This window comes from Zeus faber, assembly GCF_960531495.2.
Source record: "Zeus faber genome assembly, chromosome: 14".
Taxonomy (NCBI): Eukaryota; Metazoa; Chordata; class Actinopteri; order Zeiformes; family Zeidae; genus Zeus; species Zeus faber.
The window spans coordinates 29,586,774-29,607,301 of record NC_137200.1 but is presented as its reverse complement, the minus strand read 5'-3'; the positions used below and the strand labels follow the sequence as shown (position 1 = coordinate 29,607,301).

At 46.0% G+C, this 20,528-nt stretch overlaps 1 protein-coding gene across 1 annotated transcript in view; it reads left to right on the top strand.

The window, feature by feature from the left end:
* Positions 1–20,528, top strand: part of LOC307240031 (roundabout homolog 2-like) — a gene marked incomplete at its 3' end in the record, with an annotated part of 98,894 nt that overhangs the window by 77,130 nt on the left and 1,236 nt on the right. Inside the window, exons 18-26 of the mRNA XM_080013606.1 lie at positions 1,749–1,925; positions 2,966–2,992; positions 3,138–3,177; positions 10,948–11,075; positions 12,142–12,414; positions 14,176–14,338; positions 14,687–14,965; positions 15,730–15,914; positions 18,332–18,496. Coding sequence (XP_079869732.1) covers positions 1,749–1,925; positions 2,966–2,992; positions 3,138–3,177; positions 10,948–11,075; positions 12,142–12,414; positions 14,176–14,338; positions 14,687–14,965; positions 15,730–15,914; positions 18,332–18,496 — 1,437 coding nt within the window. The remainder of the gene's footprint in view (positions 1–1,748; positions 1,926–2,965; positions 2,993–3,137; positions 3,178–10,947; positions 11,076–12,141; positions 12,415–14,175; positions 14,339–14,686; positions 14,966–15,729; positions 15,915–18,331; positions 18,497–20,528) is intronic.

Here is a 20,528-nt window from a genome sequence, read left to right as displayed (position 1 = left end):
CAAACAAACGCAGACACACGTAGACACACACACACACACACACACACGTACACACACACACGTACACACACACACACACACGTACACACATGTACACACATGTACACACACACACGTACATACACACATACACACACACACACACATACACACACACACACACACGCACACACTTACATACACACACACACACACACACACACACGAATGTATGTACATATATATATATATAGAATATATTTATTTATATTTATATTTATCAGTTTTTCATACTTTAGTATAAGTATGAGAAATGAGAATAAAAATAAGAATAAAAGGAGAACGTCACATCGCCGTCTATGGAGACATTGATGGCACTTCATTTATTGCAGTGTCTGGTAACACTGAGCGCTGTATCAATAATCCTCCTCAATATGTGGCCGCTCGGCGTTAACAAAGTAGACTGTGTTATTGAGGGAGCTTATCGGCCAATCACGTCTTATCAAATAGCCGAGGGATGCACTGAGTGTACATAAGCCCAGAATCAATATCGCCGTCCAGGGCCAGATGCTCTTCTTCAGCTGTGACTTTTGACTGATATTTGGGGGGTGGGGGGGTTTGCGGGGGGCGGGGGGGGGGGGGGACAGTCATAACGCTCATGGAAAGGAAAACATTGGGCTGTGGAGTGGAGGCTTGATGATAGAGGGTTAGGGTGGTGGTGGTCGGGAGGGCGGGGGGTGGCTGCTCCTGCTGGAGTCTGTGAATCTAATTTCACAGCACAGTAGCCACAACAGAGGAGGGAAAAAATCAAACTCTGTCAGAGCCGCTCCGTCAATCTCGTGTCTCGCAGCTCAAGTTGATAAGTGCAGCGCTGAATTGATTAACTCTGCCTCCATATTGGATGCAGCGCCGCTTGTTTTTCTTTCTTTCCTCTTTCTCGACGCTGTTGGCCTGGTCTGTTGGTTTTCATTTATTTGATGCTCTCCCCTTTGACTGCCTGTGTGTCCCGCTCTGCGTCCCCCACGTCAGCGTCATGTCCGTCTGTGTTGATCTGGAAACATACGCTTGACGTCCTGCCCCACCCGCCACCCCACCAAATCACCAGGACATTTCTTTTTTTTTAAATTGTATTTATTTATTTTTTATTTTTTTGCCACTTCCGAGGCTTTTCTAAATCAAATGTATTCCTCTTAATTTTTCCCTGAATTTGACCACATTGGGAAATAACATGCCGCCAGCCGGTCATTATCCCAAAATAACCCCCCGAGGACGGGTGATCAAGGCTTGTATCACCATCAAGAGGCTTCTTTTGCCATAATGACTGGATGACACGATCCCACTCATTACACCACCGAATATTGATTTGAAACGACTGTAACTAGTATTCTTGTTTTATAACCAGTATGCTTCGTGCAGCGATGCACTCGGTGACAACGAAGCTTCTGCAAAGGAAAAGAGTCAAAGCAGGTAACACTGCAACAACTAAGTCAACTATTCGCTCTCCAAAAACCTCCTCTCTACATAGGACTAACCTATTTACTGTTGGTGAAATGTGAAATTGGACAGATCCACATTCATCTGTTCAAGTCGTCGTTTCTATGTAGCGTCCCAGTGGTTGCCCATGGTAACAATCATTATTAACAGCTAGTGGTCATTTTTTAGAAATACCCGAGTGCTCATTGCCGCTGAATTGAACGGTGAAATTGGTGTTTTTTCAGTCTGCCATTTGTGGTGTTTGAAATGTTCTTTTGTGTGCGCCGTGCTCCCAGGGGCGGAGCTGAGGGACATCATGAGGGGGACGGAGGGCAACAACAGCATCTCGGACGTGGTGAAGCAGCCGGCCTTCATCGCCGGCCTGGGGGGCGCGTGCTGGATCGTCCTGATGGGCTTCAGCGCCTGGCTCTACTGGAGGAGGAAGAAGAGGAAGGGAATCAGCAACTACGCAGGTCAGAAAGCCACGTGCTGTGGTTTGTACAAGAACAATAACAATTCAGCTTAAAAGCAAAGGTAAAATAATTGAATTGTCCCTAATGCAGTTATATTACCAATGAAAATCTACGTATAAAATACTAATTGTGGAAATGTAAAAAAAATGTAATTGTGGTATTTTTACAGGCACAAAACTACAAAATAAATTAAAAATAAATGACATGAAACTCCGGAAGAAAAAAAAATACAGTATATTAGAAAATATATATACATAATTAATAAAGACAAAATAAATTGAAAAATAAATAGAAATGTTGTGAAACCGGTGGTAGTCTACAGGTTACTTTAAGTCACAGACAGGAAGTTTAAGTCACAGAGAGGAAGTGAGTTTTGTTTTTGTCTTTCTGACAGTGAAGAGATAAACTAGTTATTCCAATAAAAATGGAGGATTTGACTCAGTTCAGTCAACACCATAAAAATGGTGAATTTCAATTCCCATTTCTATACGCATTGAATTTCAGTGATTTCCTACTTTGAGAAGACATGGTCGCTGTGGGTATATTTAGTCACAGATGTGGCTCCATTTGGGCCGGCTTAGGCGTCAGGGCAGAACAAAGGAAATGTATTCAGCGCAGATGGAAATAAGCCCTATTTGCTTTAATTCACTGTGCACTGATGTGCATCTGGCGTGACCACACCCCATCAGAGCTGCACCTCAACACTGAAACACATTTAGTGGAAATAGGTCCACGTTCCGTTCCATTATTTGGGCACGGCCCACGTTGTCTGCGCGTTAATGGGAAACGCACACCGATTCGGGGGTACGCCTTGTTTTCATGGCCCGCGGCGAGTTAAGCGTGTGGCCGTTATCGCGTTGATAACGGCCACGGTGGCTTTTACCGCACTTTGGGCTTGATGGAGCAGGGTGATTTTCCTAATTCAGCAGGAATTAGCGCGGATCGGCGTCTCCCAGCGGTGCACAACAATTGGACGGTGTTTCTGCGTTTCCATTCAGCTTTTTCCTGACGACATGCTCTGTCTTTTTTTCCACGTTTAGTCCAGTCCTTCACCTTCACCCGTGCAGGTACGTCTTCCACGCTCCACCCGCTTTTCTCGGGGCTTCACACACACCTAAGTACAGTCATGCTGTGACGCTCCAGTGGTGCTGCTCAATTTCTCAAAGACCTGTGTTGCTTTCCTCCCTTTCCATTTACTCCCAACGCTCGCAGTCACCTTCCAGAGAGACCGCGGACTCATTCGAAATGGAAGGTGAGAACCCGGTTTTTTGTTTTGGGTTTTGATGACATTTCAGGGTGTTATCAAATATATATTGATAAAGTGATGAATTACGGATGAGCGGAGGCTGTTAGCGCAGACAGGCTCTGAGTGATTCATGCTGGGTTCACCCTGAGATGTTGGCAGAGGAGGTGGAGGAGCAGGAGGAGGAGGAGGAGGTGGAGAATGAGGAGGAGGTGGAGGTGGAGGAGGAGGTGGAGAAGGAGTAGGAGGAGAAGTAGGAGGAGGAGGTGGAGGAGGTGGAGAAGGAGGAGGTGGAGGAGGAGGAGGAGGTGGAGAATGAGGAGGAGGAGGAGGAGGAGGAGGAATAAGGGGGAGGGTGATGAAATTTGCTGGTTGACAGACCTTGGCACGGGCGATGGAAGGCCCGGGTGTTATGCAGCGATATGACCTGATGACAGATAAGATGACATTTGAGTCAGTGTACGAGAGGGTTTCCCCCCTTTTACGTTTCCAGAGGAGAGGAGGGGAGGAGCTTCCTCCTCTTCTTCTCCTTCCTCTTCCTCTTCCTCTTCTTCCTCCTCTTTCCTTCCCCTTCTCTTTGTCGTACCTAAACAAGCAGAGAAGCCTTCAGCCCAAACAAATGTTGGTGAATAATTGTCCAAAAATAATCGTTGTTGCTTAAATGTGGCGTGTGTGTGTGTGTGGGGGAGGGTGAGTGTGAGCGTCTTCACATGAACATACGTGTTGATACGTGTTGATCTTTGGTGCCGTGCGTGTGTTTGTGTATGTGTGTGTGTGTGTGTGTATGTGTGTGTGTGTGTGTGTGTGTGTGTGTGTGTGTGTGGAGGTAAATGAATGTAAATGTATGTATTATGCTTGAATATGCCCGTGTGTTTTTAAATGGAAATTATTCACATAATTGTTTAAACACCTTTGAGCCATCACACGTCAGATGCCTACAATTCCCCCGTCGCTCGGTGGGTGAGGGCCCAGTGGAAAATTAATTTTTGCACGACCACGCTAATTAGCCAAATGCGAACGCGGCACACGAGGCGTGTGACTGTTTGTGTTAGTATTTTTTACTCGCCTCCCAGAGGTGTGGATGTGGCCGCGTCCATCGTCTGTTTGTTTGTTTTTTGGGGTTTTTTTATGGGTTTTTTTTTGTTCCTCCTGAATTCCTGCCCAGAAAAATTCCCCTGGCTTGGGGGTAAAGCTTGTTTATTTGTTTTTAACTATTGTATTTCGGCAAGAGCAACATAATGCTGCAGGCTTCCCAAACCACCTAATGGGCTTTGCAGCCTCTGTTGCCATGGAGACGGCACAGGCTGTAGCAGATCTGCCAGAGGGTGTCCATGACTCTCAATTTAAAATGTAAATTTCCGGAGTGCGGGGGCCCTAAAGCAGATTTAATGTGTATAGGCCTGATGTGTTTCTCTGGGGGTGATGGAGGGGGAGGAGCGGGGAGGTTACGGGTGGTGTAGACTGCAGGTGGAGGGTGGGTGTGTGTGTGGGGGGGCTGTTTTACAGACTTTACACTTGTGTCTTTCTGTTGTTTATTGCTGGCTGCAGTGCTCACACTCTGCCGCCATTAAAAACAATACTAAATACATTTCAATACTTCTATTGTTTTTTTTTTAATGCAAACACGTACCAATACATACTACTACCCCAACCCCCCTCCCCAGCAAAAAGTGATAACATAGATTTATAATTAACTAAGAAAATGAATACAAAATAAAAATATACAAAATAAATATTAATGAATTTATTATTTACATTTCTGAACCAAACAAAAACAAACAAAAAATAAAAAAAGGACAAAGACAGAAACAAAAGTCTCTAGAAGGAAATTCACCCCATTGTGGCAGGGTTGAGCTCATTACCATCACAACAAATAATTATGTATACATATATATATATATATATATTTTAGTATTCAATTTTTTTTACTGGTCAAAGTTACAGGAGTGCATATGGTGTTTGATTCACGAATCAAGATTCAAGATTCAAGAGTTTTTTTTGTCTCATACATATACATACGTTCATACATATATGCAGTGAAATGTCTTTGCAACTCACCCGGAGATTATGCACAATAGTTACCAAACCGAACATAATAACTAACCTAATTCCAACCTAGCAACTAACTGCAACTAACTGATTCCTAAAACCTAATGCAGTTATTGAAAAGAATAATTAGAATAAAATAAAATAAAAATAAAATAAGGCTTAAAAAGATAATACATAGAATACATACATAGTACAAAATAGAAGGGAATAGAGTTATGTATATAGGATAGGCTATATGTATATACACATATGTGCAGTAAAGTGCATGTGAATAAAGTGAGTATGGAGATATACAGTACAGTATACAACAGTACGACACAGCAATACAGCAACACCGAACAGAAAAGCAATACAGCGTAGTATACAGTAACCCAGAACAGTGATACAGTAACCCAGAACAGTGATACAGTATGCAGTACAGTATGAAGTAACCCAGAACAGTGATACAGTGTACGGTACAGTATGAAGTAACCCAGAACAGTGATTCAGTATGCAGTACAGTATGCAGTAACCCAGAACAGTGACACAGTATGCAGTACAGTATGCTACATACAGTACAGTAAGGCAGTGGAGCCTGCGTGAGGGACTCAGTGCTTTTTGTTAGGACCCCTGGTGAGTTCAGCATTGACAGTCCTCATGGTTTGATGAAGAAACTCCGTCTCAGTCTCTGTTCTCGCTGTGTGGCTGCGGAGGCGATTGCCCGACCGCAGCAGCTGGAACAGTCCGTTGTTGGGGTGGTGAGGATCCTTCATGATGCTGCAGCTCTGCTACTACACCTCCTGGTGTATAAGTCCTGCAGGGAGGGGAGGGTAGAACGGTGGTACTTTGGGCTGAACACACCACCCTCTGCAGGGCCCGCCTGTCCTGGGCAGTACAGTTCCCAAACCAGGCAGTGATGTTGCCTGTCAGGATGCTCTCCACTGCTCCACAGTAGAAGCACTTGAGGATCCTCACGACGGTCTTGTATCCGTTCTTGTAAGGTGTGTAGCAGTGGTCCAAAGTTCTTTCTACCCTCCTGCCACACGTGATGAACAATGGCATAGCCGTCAGTGCTGAAAAAAATACATACAGTATGTTTTAATCGAACAGGGAATCGTGACCTTAAAATCGAAAGTCAAATCAAATCGTCTAACAGGGAAGAAAGGACACACGCACAGTATGTCATGCTGGAGAATCATGACAGAACGACTGACAAAAAAATAAAAATAAAACTAAAAAAGTGTCCCCTTCCCTATCCGTAAACCACAATACCCCGGTGGTACTTGGTTTTTCATTGCGGTAAGTAATAATTCATACCATCTGTGGCGGACCAAGGGCCGTGGTCAAGCGACGGCTGCGGATGACAGCACGGTTCCCTTTCCTGCGGCCACCAGGGAGATTTCTTAATGTTTGTCTGTCTTGCAGAGGGTGTCGGCGCACAGGCTCGTCAGCCAACCTGGAGCCAAAGCAGAACACCATCCTCCTGCGCCCGAAATCAACCTCATCATTTTCATCATTATCATTATTATTAACTATTATTTATACATGTGGCCAGCGAGCCGTTCTGTTGAACTCTTTAATAAAAACGCTTGCCATGTTGGCGCACCACGCCTGAAAGGACTCCGTCTCCCTCCCTAAACCCTTACCTGTTGGCCCAGACTCCCACACCATCACAGCCCTTAGTGTTATGCAACTCTTGGGAGTGCTTTGATGTCCATTCTGAGCACGTTGTCAATCCAGGTCCAGTTACATCTCTTGAGTATGGAGTGTTTGTCATCTTGCTGGGTGATTTTGAGAAGGTTATTGTTGGGGATGGTCTTTGGCCAGAATATATGCAATATCTTACGTAGGCATCATGTGTGGAAGGTGGATAGTTTGTGAGCGTTGTTTTCTGTTCTGTTGTTTGCCAGCATTCTGCACCGTAGAGTAATGTTGATAGTACACAGCTTTGGTAGACCAGGAGTTTGGTTTTGGTGCTGTATTGTCTGGATTTCCAGATTTGTTCAAGTGTTATGAAGGTTGTGCGTGCTTTGTTGATCCGGTTTAGAATATCTTGGCTTGTACCCCCATCGTGGTAAATGGCGTTTCCTAGTTATGTGAAGTTATCCGTGTTGTCTAAGACATGTCCCTCTATTGTTATTTATGTTTGTGTATTGATGTTGATGGGCATGACTTTGGTTTTACCGCTGTTGATCACAAGCCCTACTTGTTGTCCATAGGACTGGAGTCTTTTTGTCTTTTCTTGCAAGTGCATGTGTGTATGTGAGAGGAGGGCTAGAGGAGTCAAGGTCCTCAATGGTGGAATAAAGGGTCCAACGATTGCCTTGTCTTCTGTTGTTCTCTGCATGTCTATGGTCAGGTTGAACAATAGTGCTGACGTCAAACATCCTGGGCAGACTGCAGATCCTACCACAAAGCTAGTGTTGTTTCCTGTCCCACAGTGCAGGAAGAGCCATGGTAGAACTCTTGGGTGATGTTTACTATGTGGGAGGGGATGCCGTAACTTCTCATGATCTTCCAGAGGCACGATTGATGCTGTCAAAAACCTTCTGAAAGTCGATGAAGTTTATATACAGCTGTTGTTGCCATTCACTACACTGCTAATGATGATCCTGAGAGTGAAGATTTGGTCAACGCATCCCTTGCCTTTCCTGAGTCCAGCTTGTGTGTCTCTGAGCACTTTGTTTACTGTTGATGTGATTCAGTGTATAATGATCTTGCAGAATATTTTGCTGGAGACAGAGAAAAGTGTCCGCTCCAGTTGTTGCAGTACTTTAACAATCACTCCTTTCATCCAGTCTGGCATCTTCCCTTCCACCAAGATGCCAGCGTATAGTGGAAGGAGGATGTTCGGAGCCTGTTCTGAATTTGTTTTGAAGAGTTTAAGTTGTCAGCACCCGGGGACTTTCCATTCTTGAGTGATTTAATGTCTTTGATGATTTATATTTTTGTTGGTGGCTTGACATTGATGTCCAGGTCTTCTGAAGCTTCTCGTGTTTCTCTACAATTTGGATTGGATCTCTCTGAAATGTTCTGTCCATTTTTACTCCAGTTCTTATTCTGTGGTGAGTAGTTGTCCTTGTTTGTCTTTGATATGATTATTGGTATTGAATGTTCTTCTGTATATTAGGTTGGTGATTTTGTAGACTGTTCCATGTTGGTGTTGGGAAGTTGATTTTTCTGCTGCCTTTGCCAGCTCCTCCAGGTAGGCTGTCTTGTCTCTCTTTACCTTTTTACCTGTAGACCTACTCTTCTCAGCTTCAGTTTGATGCCTGCTGTTATAAGGTGGTGGTCACTGGAGACATCTGCTCCTCTTCGCACTTTGACATCTATCAGTGAATGTAGAGGTGTGTTCCGGCCCAGGGCCAGGGAATGAGGAGCGGCGCCAGTTGGTGTGTATTTATTCTCTTGTTTAAATAAAAAGGTGGCTCGGGGGTCAAAATGGACAACTTAAATGCTCACAGGCAAATACTTAAAATGTTCGTTCGGCGCTTGGATTTGCCCCCCCCCTGATGGGGGGGGGGCAAATCGGTGTTCAGGGCCCACTTCTTTATGCCACCAACTTCGCGAGGAATATAATTTCAGGTGGTCATACAAGTTTGGGGCTCATGGGGGCCTTCACATCCAGATTTTGAGGGGTTTTTTGTTGCAATTTCCGTAGCTTATACTCATTTTTACAGAATGGGTTTGCTATTCCCATGTCTAACCACTGGCCATTACTCGCTAATGGAAGGGGTGGTGGAGTTGATTTGTTAGTCGTCTCCCTTAAACCTATTGTCTTCCAGGTATCGGATTACAGACTCATACCACATGAGAGCAGACACAGGGCTGCCACACCTTGTCAAGATGCCCTGGTTGAATATTTCACTTTTTTCAAGTTTGTCACCCCACCAGATTAAAAATGGAATCAACGCTGGGCAGGATCAGCACATATGGTAAAGGGTGGCTTGAGCCAGATGACAGGGGAAGCTACTTGGTGGATGTACATCTGGTTATATGTTGGCAAGCCTGCCCCTGGAGACATGCAGTCTATGGAATACTTTGAATTAGTAAACCACATGCGATGCAAATTGAAGTGTATTCTCTCTATTTCAAGCTGCCAGGAGCTCACCACTTAAGTCCTCCTCCCATAATACATGGAGGTGTTTAAGGGAGGGGAAAGCAGTCCTTTGACTAATGCTTGATAGCCCGCTCACAACTCCCCTTCCCTTTGGATCCCAATCGAAAACACCAGCTGTCACCATATATCCATCTAAACAACCATCCAGCTGTGAAGTGGTATGATGGAAATTAGAGAAATGTAGCTGTAGATATCTTAAAAAGTGTGAGTGTGGAATAACCTGAATAATTTTAAAAAGATTCTTTGATCCTAATGTCCATTCCTGAACCATAGCTTAAACATTGCATCGATGATTGACGGTGGAAAAAGTGTATGTTTGAAGAGGGTTCTGAACTGGGGATGTATTCTAAGTGAGCCATTCACAATGGGTTTATTGGGTGGATGATGGAGTGCACATTAAGATAGAACAGGATAGTACACAAGAGGTTTCTAAGCCAAACCTTCCCTTTTCTGTCTCTCCAGATAGGCTTTCCATGTCTGAGGGATAGTCTATATAGTAAAGTAAGTAGTGAAATAGGAAGCGATGACCAATGTATAAGGTCTTGTTTGGCCTTTTCCCGGGTTGTTTTAATTTGGGAATGAAAAAATGTTTGTATCTACGGGTGACTGATACTTAAAGCTATGTAAAGGTGTCAAGAGTTTATTTTAATGGATACAGTATGCCTCACAAACAACTGACAAGCCTGGTTGTCAGTTGTCATTTGAACTGTAAACCCTCTCCATAAGGTTGATTTTATTGCCTGAGATCTTTAGATATAATTTCATATCAATTTTTTATCATATCAATGTTGGATATAATTTCTAATGTCCTGGGAATTGAGGTGCGAGGGTCAGACAAACAGGGTATGAGGTCATCTGCATACAAGGATAATTTGTGGGTTTGCCCTCCCCTATCTCTATACCTGCCAGATCCTCAGCACCCCTGAGGGCGACTGCGGCCAGATCAAACAGGAGATAAGTCAGTGGACAGCCCTGTCTGGTTCCTCTGTGTAGAGCGAAATATTGAGACATAGTGTTAGTACGGATGGTAGCCTTTGGTGTAGCATATAGAACCCTCATCCAGGAACGAAAAATGGGTCCAAAACCAAACTTCTCCAGAGTCTTCAAAAGGTATTCAGGCTGAGTTTGATCAAATGCTTTGTGGGCATCAAGGGAGATTAGAAACTCTGCTGTAGGTGGGACTTCAGCAGAGTAAGAACATTCATAAATTACCAAAAAGTTTCCGCCCAATACAGCCGTTCTAATCGGGGAGTAGTACATTATGCACGACCGACTCCAGCCTATCAGTCAGAACTTTGGTTAAGTTATCATTGCTGAGGAACCTAGACAGAAAACATTATGCTCAAGTAAATCATTCTCAAGCGTATCATCTGTATATGCTATGTAGAGCTGAAGTACATGAAGGAAAACAAAGAAATGAAAAATACATAATACAAATCACACCCATGATACACAAGAACCCTTTTCTCCCCAAATGAGAGGCTGCACAAACCCCTAGTCACATCGCACAACATATCAAAGCTTACCGAGTGACCCCGAGTCCTGATATTCCCTCTCTTCTTCTCCAACTTCACCTTCCTTCACCCCCTCTATTCCCTATGTCTCTTGAACTTTAATCCTCTGTCCCCAAGTCGTCCTGGTCTTCTGAAAGCGGGGGACCAAGGCCTCCCCTGGTTGGCAGACTCCTGGCCCTCCACCAGCCTCCCGGCCAACGGGGGCTTGGGCAGCCCCAAGGGCAACAGCAACTTTGGTCGTGGAGGTAAGAGACGCATTAGGAGGTGGTCGCAGGGAGAGGGTTAAGGATGTGCTGCGATGAGAAGTCAGAGCCGGTGTTTTACAACGACTGTGCCGTGAGAGCTGGCCAGGTGTGCCCTGAAAATGTTTCAAATTTCACTTGAAGCACTTAAATATTGGAAACCAGTTCTTGTGTTGCAAGATAAAAAATGTGAGGCTGTACCAATTCATCTTATTCATTAGTTCCAGAAGAAAAACAGCTCTGTGTTCATCAGAACGAGTTTCACTCTGGAAGTGAGAACTGCTAACAGGGATATAATGTTCAACTTTTTTCTACCGAGTTACTCAGTAAAGAGTCAAAATTTGCTTAATTTTCCGACTCTTCGTTCATGTGGTTCAGTCTATCGCACAGTGAGTAAGGGAGGGGGAAGTCCTGTTTAGGTGGAATGTTAAGTGTCACATTCAATATGAATTGTACCAAATGCCTTGACCTTTTGCCTTGAAATTCTCACTCACTTACCCACTCTTTTGCCGGAGTGACTCCCAATTCCCAAGTCACTTAAAAGATTTGTTTTGAGAGCCTTGCATCACTATCAGTAGACCATAATAATATTAATCACAGTTCTATGGCTTTGCGACGTTTTGTGACATTTCTAATTAACAGCGTAGCGGTGTGCCATGGGAATAGTCCATTGTGCAAAGTGTGCAATGGAAGAAAAAAGGGTTGGGGCAACACTGGTCTAAGCATCCATGACATCATGAAGTGGAACATTTTGTGTATTAGTATTTTTGTTCCAGCCCTTTCACAAACCCAGCGAGCCGTCGAAGCCCAAGGGGGCTTGGCAGTGCTGGAGAGCGGAGTTGAAGGTTAGCCCCTCGTGAGTGCAGGTCTCCCCGAACACTCCACCGCCTCTCCCCAGTGTGTCGCACACTAGCTGCTAATTATTTCACCGGATAATCACTTTCATTCATATCAAGTCCACGTGAGACCTCGACGCCGGAGCAGCGGGGAATGTTAATGACCTTAAAGATCCTTAACTTTGTGTCAACGGTGCCCCTTCTCTCTCTCACCCCCTTGCACTTCTCTTCAGATGTGTTGCCGGCGGCGGCGGTGGAGAAGACGGGCACCATGCTGTCGGACGGCGCCATCTACAGCAGCATAGACTTCATGGGGAAGACGGGCTACGGCAGCCCCGCCCGCGGTGCCCAGCCCACCCCCTACGCCACCACCCAGATCCTGCAGTCCAACAGCTTCCACGAGTTGGCCGTGGACAGGCCGGACCCCCGCTGGAAGGCCTCCCTGAAGGCCCAGCAGGAGATGGCCAACCTGGGCTACTCCCTGACGGACCGACGCTCCTGCAGCGGTATGAGGCGTATGTGGATCTGGGTCTCGGTCTGTGATTGTAAATATACCGTTTGTGATTTAAGCATTTATGTACAGAATACTAGGCTTGGGCAACTGGACGAATATATATCGACAATTGCCGATTGTTGGGCTACCGGTAAGAAAATGTTGACATATTGCCCCACCCTAATGTATGCATTGTTTACTTGAAGTATTTCTCCCCTCTCTCTGGGTCTCCATCTGTTTATTATGCGGCTGGTATATAGGTGGAGGAGAGAGAGAGATGAATGCAAATGGAAGATTCAGAGGATGACGGCAGTTTCTCTATGAATTCTGTAATGAGTTGAATGTCCGAGTAGGTTTACAAACTGAAATAGCAAAATGGGAGCGAAAAAGTAAAAACTGATGATGATGATGATGATGATGAGGATGATGACGGCGTTCACAGATTTTACCGATTTCCATACTCGTTGAATATGGACCCTTTCTTTTGTGTTCTTCTTCATTCACGTCTCCGTCATACGTTTTCCGCTCAGCCTTGGGAGCCTCGCTAGCCCAGAAACGTCAGAAAATTAAAAGACGCTCCTTGATTAACGTGATTAGCCCGGGCAGGAATTATTTTCGTGTTCTAAGTCGAGCGCATATACAGTTAATGTGGCGTTAATGAAGCGCAGCGTATTGTGCCTTTGTAGCCGCGCTGCGCTACGCCGCGGGCTGTTTGCTCAGCGCAATGTCAGCCTCACCTGAGAGATAAGGGAGAGCGGAGGAACGAGGTGACGCGTGGAAATATATGGAAGCAGCCCGGAGCCCAGAGAATGCCCTCCATGTCGACACCGGGGGAAAAAAGATGAAGTGGTAGTGCTCCGTCAGCACACGGGCAGGAGGAAGAACGACAGCCAGGCGCAAGTTGGAAAAGTCGATAAAAAGATGACGACAAAGGTTTTACGATACAGTATCTTCCTTGGCCAGTGGTAGCAGCTGGTGTGTGTGTGTGTGTGTGTGTGTGTGTGTGTGTGTGTGTGTGTGTGTGTGTGTCTGTGTGTGTGTGTGTGTGTGTGTGTGTGTGTGTGTGAGAGCTGTATTTGAAAAGTTGAGGTTATTTGTAAAGGTGAATTGGGGTAAATGTTTATTTATTTATTTTTATTTAAGCTTTATTCAGCCAGGACGCCTCATTGACACGAGGAGCCTCATGTACAAGAGAGTCCCGATCAAGACAGCAGCATAACACAAACATTTTTAGGTTGCAGAAAGAAAAAAAATATGTGAAATACAAGTTACATGATAAACAGGTGATTGCAGGTAAAACAATGTTGAAGTGTAAGGTGCCAATAGAGTCTATCTCCAATAAGTCTATGAATTGTTTAAAGTCCCCCAGTGGAATCATATTAGTGACAGTTTCAGATCATTTTGTGGTTAGAAGTAATAAGTCAGATTAAGAAAAGCCCTTTTTACCAAGCTGTCTGTCTGCCTCAACTCCAACCTCATTGGAGTTCATTGCCCATCAGGTTGTCCAGTGTACCTGTGCAGGTATCCTTTCATTAAGCAGGGAAAAATACTTTTTTTGTTCTTCCCAATTTACTTGTGCAATTTCTAAGGTTCTCCAACCTTCAATTTGAAGGACTTATTTTGGGTTTACTTAGCTTAATCTCACTGAGGTTCTTGCTTTTATGGACGTTGTTCTTTCATCTTCCCATCACAGTGCTTTGTTTTTTGCACATATGAAGGACTGTGTGCGTCTATACTTGCTCCAACTGCATTTCTATACCTCCACCCCCCTCAGGCGGAAAATCCGGGAAGAAGAAGAAGGCGAAGGGCGGCGCCAAGGCCCCGAAATCCAACGGGACCTGTTGGGCTAACATGCCCCTGCCCCCGCCGCCCATGCATCCGCTGCCGGGCACCGAGGTGGACCTGGACCGCTACCCCCCGGAGAGCCACGCGGCAGGGTGAGGAGGACGGGGAAAAAACAAATCCTGCCCTGTTGTAGTTTAGGATGCCATTCAGGATGTTTTGGTATCACTGAATCATGGTTCTTAATTGTATTTAGGACCAAATGCTGTCTCATTATAAGATAAGGATGAAGTTATTACAGAAGCATCCAAACATCCCAAGATAGGAAGCACCAAAGCAGTCATGAAATAACCAAAATAACCAGTCCACCATGGCTGCTATATGTCTGTCTGTCTGTCTGTCTGTCTGTCCGTCCTTGCAAAACCACATGTAAAGAGATGTAACCAACTTGTAGCATGGTCGGCATGGTAACCTCGGGTGTGGCTCTGTCGCCACCACGTCAGGTACGACAGCGACGGCTGGGCCCCCCCCCCGCTGTCCGTGCAGACCTACCTGCGCCCGGAGCTGGAGCGCGAGGCGGCGGACGAGGAGGAGGAGGAGGAGCGGGAGGAAGAGGAGGAGCGCGGCCCCACGCCGCCCCTCAGGGGGCGGGCCTCGTCGCCCACGGGGACCGCCTCCTCCTCGCTGAGCTCCGCCCACCACGAGGAGATGCAGTCCATCCTGCAGGCCCACCTGGACGAGCTGACCAGGGCCTACCAGTACCAGGTGGCCAAGCAGGCCTGGTAGGAGACCTGCGCTTACCACAAAGTTCCCACTTGCTTGCTCGTTTTGTGGTGTTTTTTGGTTTTGTTTTTGACTTGAATTCGCTGCGTTCCTATTGTGAAGCCGTGATTACCGCAAGCTGCGCGCCATTCTCACTCAAATGCCACAGGTACTCGTTTCACGCATAAATTATCCCGTGGGGAGCGGGGGAAGGAAGAGAGCTGTAATTTGATTCGTTTAATTTTTTATTTTTTGTTTTTTTCTATCTTTTATGCGGCGCATGGGGAAAGGGTTTTGCATATCAATAGCTGAATGTTTGAGTGAGTGAGCGCTTCCTACCAGCCGTTGTTGACACGTGTTAGTCCTCACCCGCGGTCCTGGCGATAAAAACAACATTGATTAAACCTTTGATGGAGCGTTGGAAGGAAGGAAGGGTGTAAAAAAAAAGAAAAACCCTGTCATGTCGTGACAACGCCTGCCGCAGCGGTAATGACGGGGTTTTGGTCTTTTAGTCGGGAAATGGAGCTGGTAATTATGCACGTGTCTCGTGGATGGCGGGCTGCGGGGGCAGAGAACAGGCTGTCCGTCCAGCTACAGAGCTAGCCCACGCTCGTCCCAATTAGCTCCCCGTTGGAGAGTAATCAGTCGAGGAACGCAGACGCTTCAAATAAATCAAATGAACAAAAGACGTATTAAAAAAAGCAGCCCCTCATCTGCAGAATCGACTCTTTATTTGCTTTCCTTGATGTATTGACGGAAGCTCTACTTACTTACTTACTTGCAGGCACATGAAGGGCAGCCCCAGCCTGTCCAAAGCCCCCGTTCCTCCCAGAGACTTCCTGGACCTGGGCACCGCGCTGCTGTCCGAGGACGAGGACGAGGACGAGGACAGATACGCAGTGGTCTCCAAGAATCTGTGCGGCTTCGATTACGCTCCGGCTCACGGCGTGGACGGCCCGGAGGGTCCGGGTACGTCTCGGGGTCCTTCTCTGTTGAGACGTCGCGGCGCGGATGGTGGTGGTGGTGGTGGTGGTGTCAGGCGGGAAGGCTGAATCAAAGTCCGATAGCGGTCGATAACTCACACATTTCAGACAGCCTCCACGTGGTGACAGCAGTGAAACCATGATCGTCAAACTGTCCTTACCTGACGGAGACGCTTTGACGCCGTTCTCACTGTGACTTGGGCTGCATTCGTGCCTTTGCATATTTTTTCCTGATAAATGTTTTAAAATGTGTTTTTGAGTAAGTTGTCCACCTCATTCATACTGATGCTAATGCTCGCCACTTTATTCCAAATTCTGCCACTTCTTGTCCACGCTCACGCGACGATGTAGCGCACGTTGAACGACGCGTTCCTAGTGAACAAATCCAAAGGAGCCATTCAGTCGTCGGGAGCCACTTTGACAAAGTGCAACCAGACACTCAGGCAGGCGCCGCTCCAAGGGAGGGCCTGGGGTCGCCATGGCCACCCCCAACATCTCATTGGCCAAGATCTGACGGGTAGTTGGTCGGGAAGTTGATCAACACAAGAAGGCGGGACAAACGGGGCCCGTGCACGCGCTCCGGCTCCGCTCCCGCTCCCTTCCCGCTTCTCCGCAGTTCAAAGCCACTTGATACTGGACGTGTCAGAATGACGTACCGAAGCTGCGCGTGTTGTGGCGTCCCCGAGATGTTCTGCGGTCCCGTCCCGCCACCGCCGTCAAAGGCTTCTGGTGGCGCCGCTGCACACAGGCTGAGCGGAGTCGACTCGCTGGGAGCCAAAGTGTTCATCACAACGGAGCATTCTGCTTTTAACGGGCTGTGCTCATTTATTCAACCATGAGCTGAATACATTAAGCCCCAGTGATTATTAAATTCGGGGGGGCGTGTCACTCTGTCATTTATGCAACACACGGTGCTTTCGTAGGCTGATATGCAGATGGCCGGACTGCACCTTGGGCCTAATCATAAATGAGTCCCTCCAGCCCCAACCTGACACCGCTCTGAGGTGCTGCCTTTTCACCAAAATTCAAAAGAATCGTGATTTTCTTTCGTTTCAAGGTAGCCGCTGACAGGGAATAAGAGGACATTATGGTCTGTGCACGGGCATTTTATTTTAAACTTATCTTCTTTCATCTTTTCTGAAAATATATAGCCCTGTTAGAGCATTTATACCAACCGGCAGAAGATTGTTGGCTTAAGACGCCGCGTTAATTTCAGCGGGGCAGACACGCGGCTTATTTTAGAAAGACACATGGGTCCTTTATAGCAGCGCTGATCTCTTTATGTGTGTCTATAATAAACATCCAGTTGATGCAGAGGCCGAATCAAGGTGCACATTAGCATAACCGCTCGCAATCCTTTAATCCGCGAGAAAAACACAAGCGCAAAAAAAAAAAACATTTTTAAAAAGTGATGAATACAATTATTTGAGCTTAATATGAGCTCGCAGTAAAGACTGGGCACCTGTCACCATACGTGTTCGTCAGAAAGTGTTTTTTAAGTCTTTGGAGGATAACTTCCTATTTCTGTACAACTTTCTTCCTGACAAGAGCCCCCCAGTCTCACATTTAAAATTTATGATAAGTTATTATAAATAGAGGTTTCTTTCTGAAACAATTTCCGCAGAGGGGAAAACTGTGACGGCGCTTCATGCTTTGACGGCTTTTCCCATAGGGATAAAATAATATATTTTGTTTAAAAGTGAATCTAATTTTAGACGAGGTTCAACCCGTGCTGTTTGAAATGCACATGGAGATTAGAGCAGAGCTACGGCTCAAAATACCGCTCTGATTTATGCCAAATATTTACACATGCAGCATGAGAAATGCAAACACGTCTGGCTAAAGAATCTCAGTTGTCAAATATATAATATAATATATATGCTGTTGGTTTTTTAGGAGCTCAGTCAACTAACCTCAGAAATAGTGAACAAAGCAGTGGTGGTGACAGGATTTCCCCAGCGGCGGACGCCATATTGTCGTCATTTTTTAGTTTCTATTTTTGTTTTTTTTTACCTTTGTTTTGTTTATTTTTGATTTTAGCTCCACAGTCCTTCTTCCACTACGAATCAAATTCAATTATGGGGGATGCACAAAAAATCGAAAAAAATCTAAAAACAAAGACAAGAATCCAGAATCAAAAGCACATAATGCATCAACTCTAAGCAAAATTGCAAACGCATTGGGAAGAAATGGAATAAAGAAATAAAAGGAGAAACGTTGCTAAAGCGACAAAATTAAATGAATGAATATCCAGTCAGAGGAGATTCTTTAATCACCGTCTGATCTCACTTACCGCGGGGGCCGATCCTCTGCCCTCAAGAGCCCCCAGTGTTGAGTCAAATCTTACCCTTCTCCTCCCCCTCTCCTCCCTTTCCCTCCCCCTCTCCTCCCACCCTCCTCCAGGTAAACCCCGCTCCCAGCACAACCGCCCGGGCGCTGCCGGCTCGGCGGACGCCGGCGCTCTGGGCACCCGGAGCCTGGGCCACAAGAGGGCGGCGCCGCCCGGCTTCAAACCCCGGACGGAGGCGGTGGGAACGCTGCCCAGACGGAGAGGAACCAACACGGACGGTGAGACGGAGTGACTTGTGCTTTGAACACGCTCTGGAGTACGATCAGCGCTCTGTCACTCCTGGGGATGACGGCCGCTGATCTGTTTATAACGAGCGCTGCCGTGGCAGGAACATCTCTTGGGGTGTGGTGCTCCCCCATGGCACCACCCTGTGCCCCGCCCCCACCCGTTGTTCAGCATCATCTTATATGAGGCGTTCTCTTGTCACATGGTTGTATTGGCATTTTTACCCTGTAAAAGTATACGTTTCAAACTAGGGATACGATCTCCACTCCACATCCCTGTTCCCTGTTTCTCCAAACAAAACAAATAAAAACAATGTGTTTTTATTTTAGATTATTTATTATTTTTAGGGTATTTATTTTCCTCCGTTTCCTAATTGAACAAAACAAAATAAGCCCTGTGCGTCCCGTGCCGCGCCACGCATGTGGCCCCGTAGCTTTTCGTTGCTATGGCAACTCATTGGTAAAAAACATTCTTTTGTGTGTGAATACTCTTCACTTGTAAATAATAAATCCTGCAAATCTGTAACAGGGAGACTTTCTCAGTCACTCTCTCAGGTTCCACAGAGCCATCAATCCCCCCTCCCCCCGTGTGTGCGGATGTAGGGCGGACGCTCTTCCTACAGTAACGGCCACTCCGCTGTGCGTCCCCGTGCCTCTCCGTTACCTTATTGAACGAAACACATAAAGCACCGTGCATAACAGGGACGCTCTCTCAGACACTCTCTTAGGGAATTAAGTGAAAGCAAATGCATATTAGTATATATATTTATTTATGTTTATCTTTACTCGTGTCATAATTAAATGCAAAAAGTATTGTAAAATACAATACACTCCACTGCTTGCTGGTTTTTATTTCGATAGCATTGCTTTTTATTGCGACACGTTTTTTATGCCAAATCAGAATCTAGGAAAACAGTCAACTACAAGCTCATTGCATTTCTCTCTGTTCCAGTGACACGTTGAACGTAACTAAACTGAACTCAAAGCAAAGCGACTGCATTTCTGGATGAGGTTGATTGGAGCTGATTACATTTCAAAATGTGCTCGCGCTATTCGTGCCAAAATAAAATGCAATCAACAGCCCGTCACAGCTTGGGGGCGGGCATGTAGCGTACAGTCTGGATGCTATTTGGGGATAAAGACCAGCCGGCCGTATGTTATCCCTCTTAACACTATCCAGATAATAAGCGCTCATTCCGCCACCGCTTGATTGATTTATTGCCTCTTCCGCTTCCATCCTCCTTTTCCGTCCGTCCTTGTAACTAGTGAACAAAATCATGAGAGGACAACAACCTTGTTCTTAACATAGACAAAACCAAAGAAATAACAATGGACTTCAGGAGGAGAGGCCCCCCTCTGCAGCCTCTCGCCATCAAGGGGACTGAGGTGGAGCAGGCTGACGATCACAAGTTTCGAGGCCTTCACACGACAGAAAACCTGAGCTGCGCCAAAAACACTGTGGCCACAGTGAAGAAAGCACAGCAGCGGCTTTACTCCGTCAGGCTGCTGAAGAAGGCACATCCCCCACCTCATTCACAGCGTGGACACTGAACACCTCACAAAAAAGCCCACACCCCTTACAGCTGTGTTTTGTATTTAACTACCTCACCCCCTCCCACGCTCCTGGCTTACCTGTATCTCTGTCATACAGAGTCTTTCCTCAGTCAACCATGTGACGCCAACAGCCAATCGTACAGAGCAGAGAAACAACCATGTGACGCCAACAGCCAATTGTACAGCAGGATTGCTGAGGCAACTTGAACTCAACCTCCTCCAGACCCCAGCCCGGCGCGGCCCCATCACTGCAGAAGTTGATACAAGATATATCACAGAGCGCAGTCGGGGAACCTCAGATTACTGATCCTGGGAACCTCAGAAACCTGTGATGCGTACAAAAAATGACAAGACTGGACCCCATGTGTCGCTGCCTGCAGCTATATTTTCATCATATTATTTCTTTAGGTATATATAGTATGTATTTGTTGTGTGCAATCAATTCAATATCTCTTTATTATTTAACTCAATA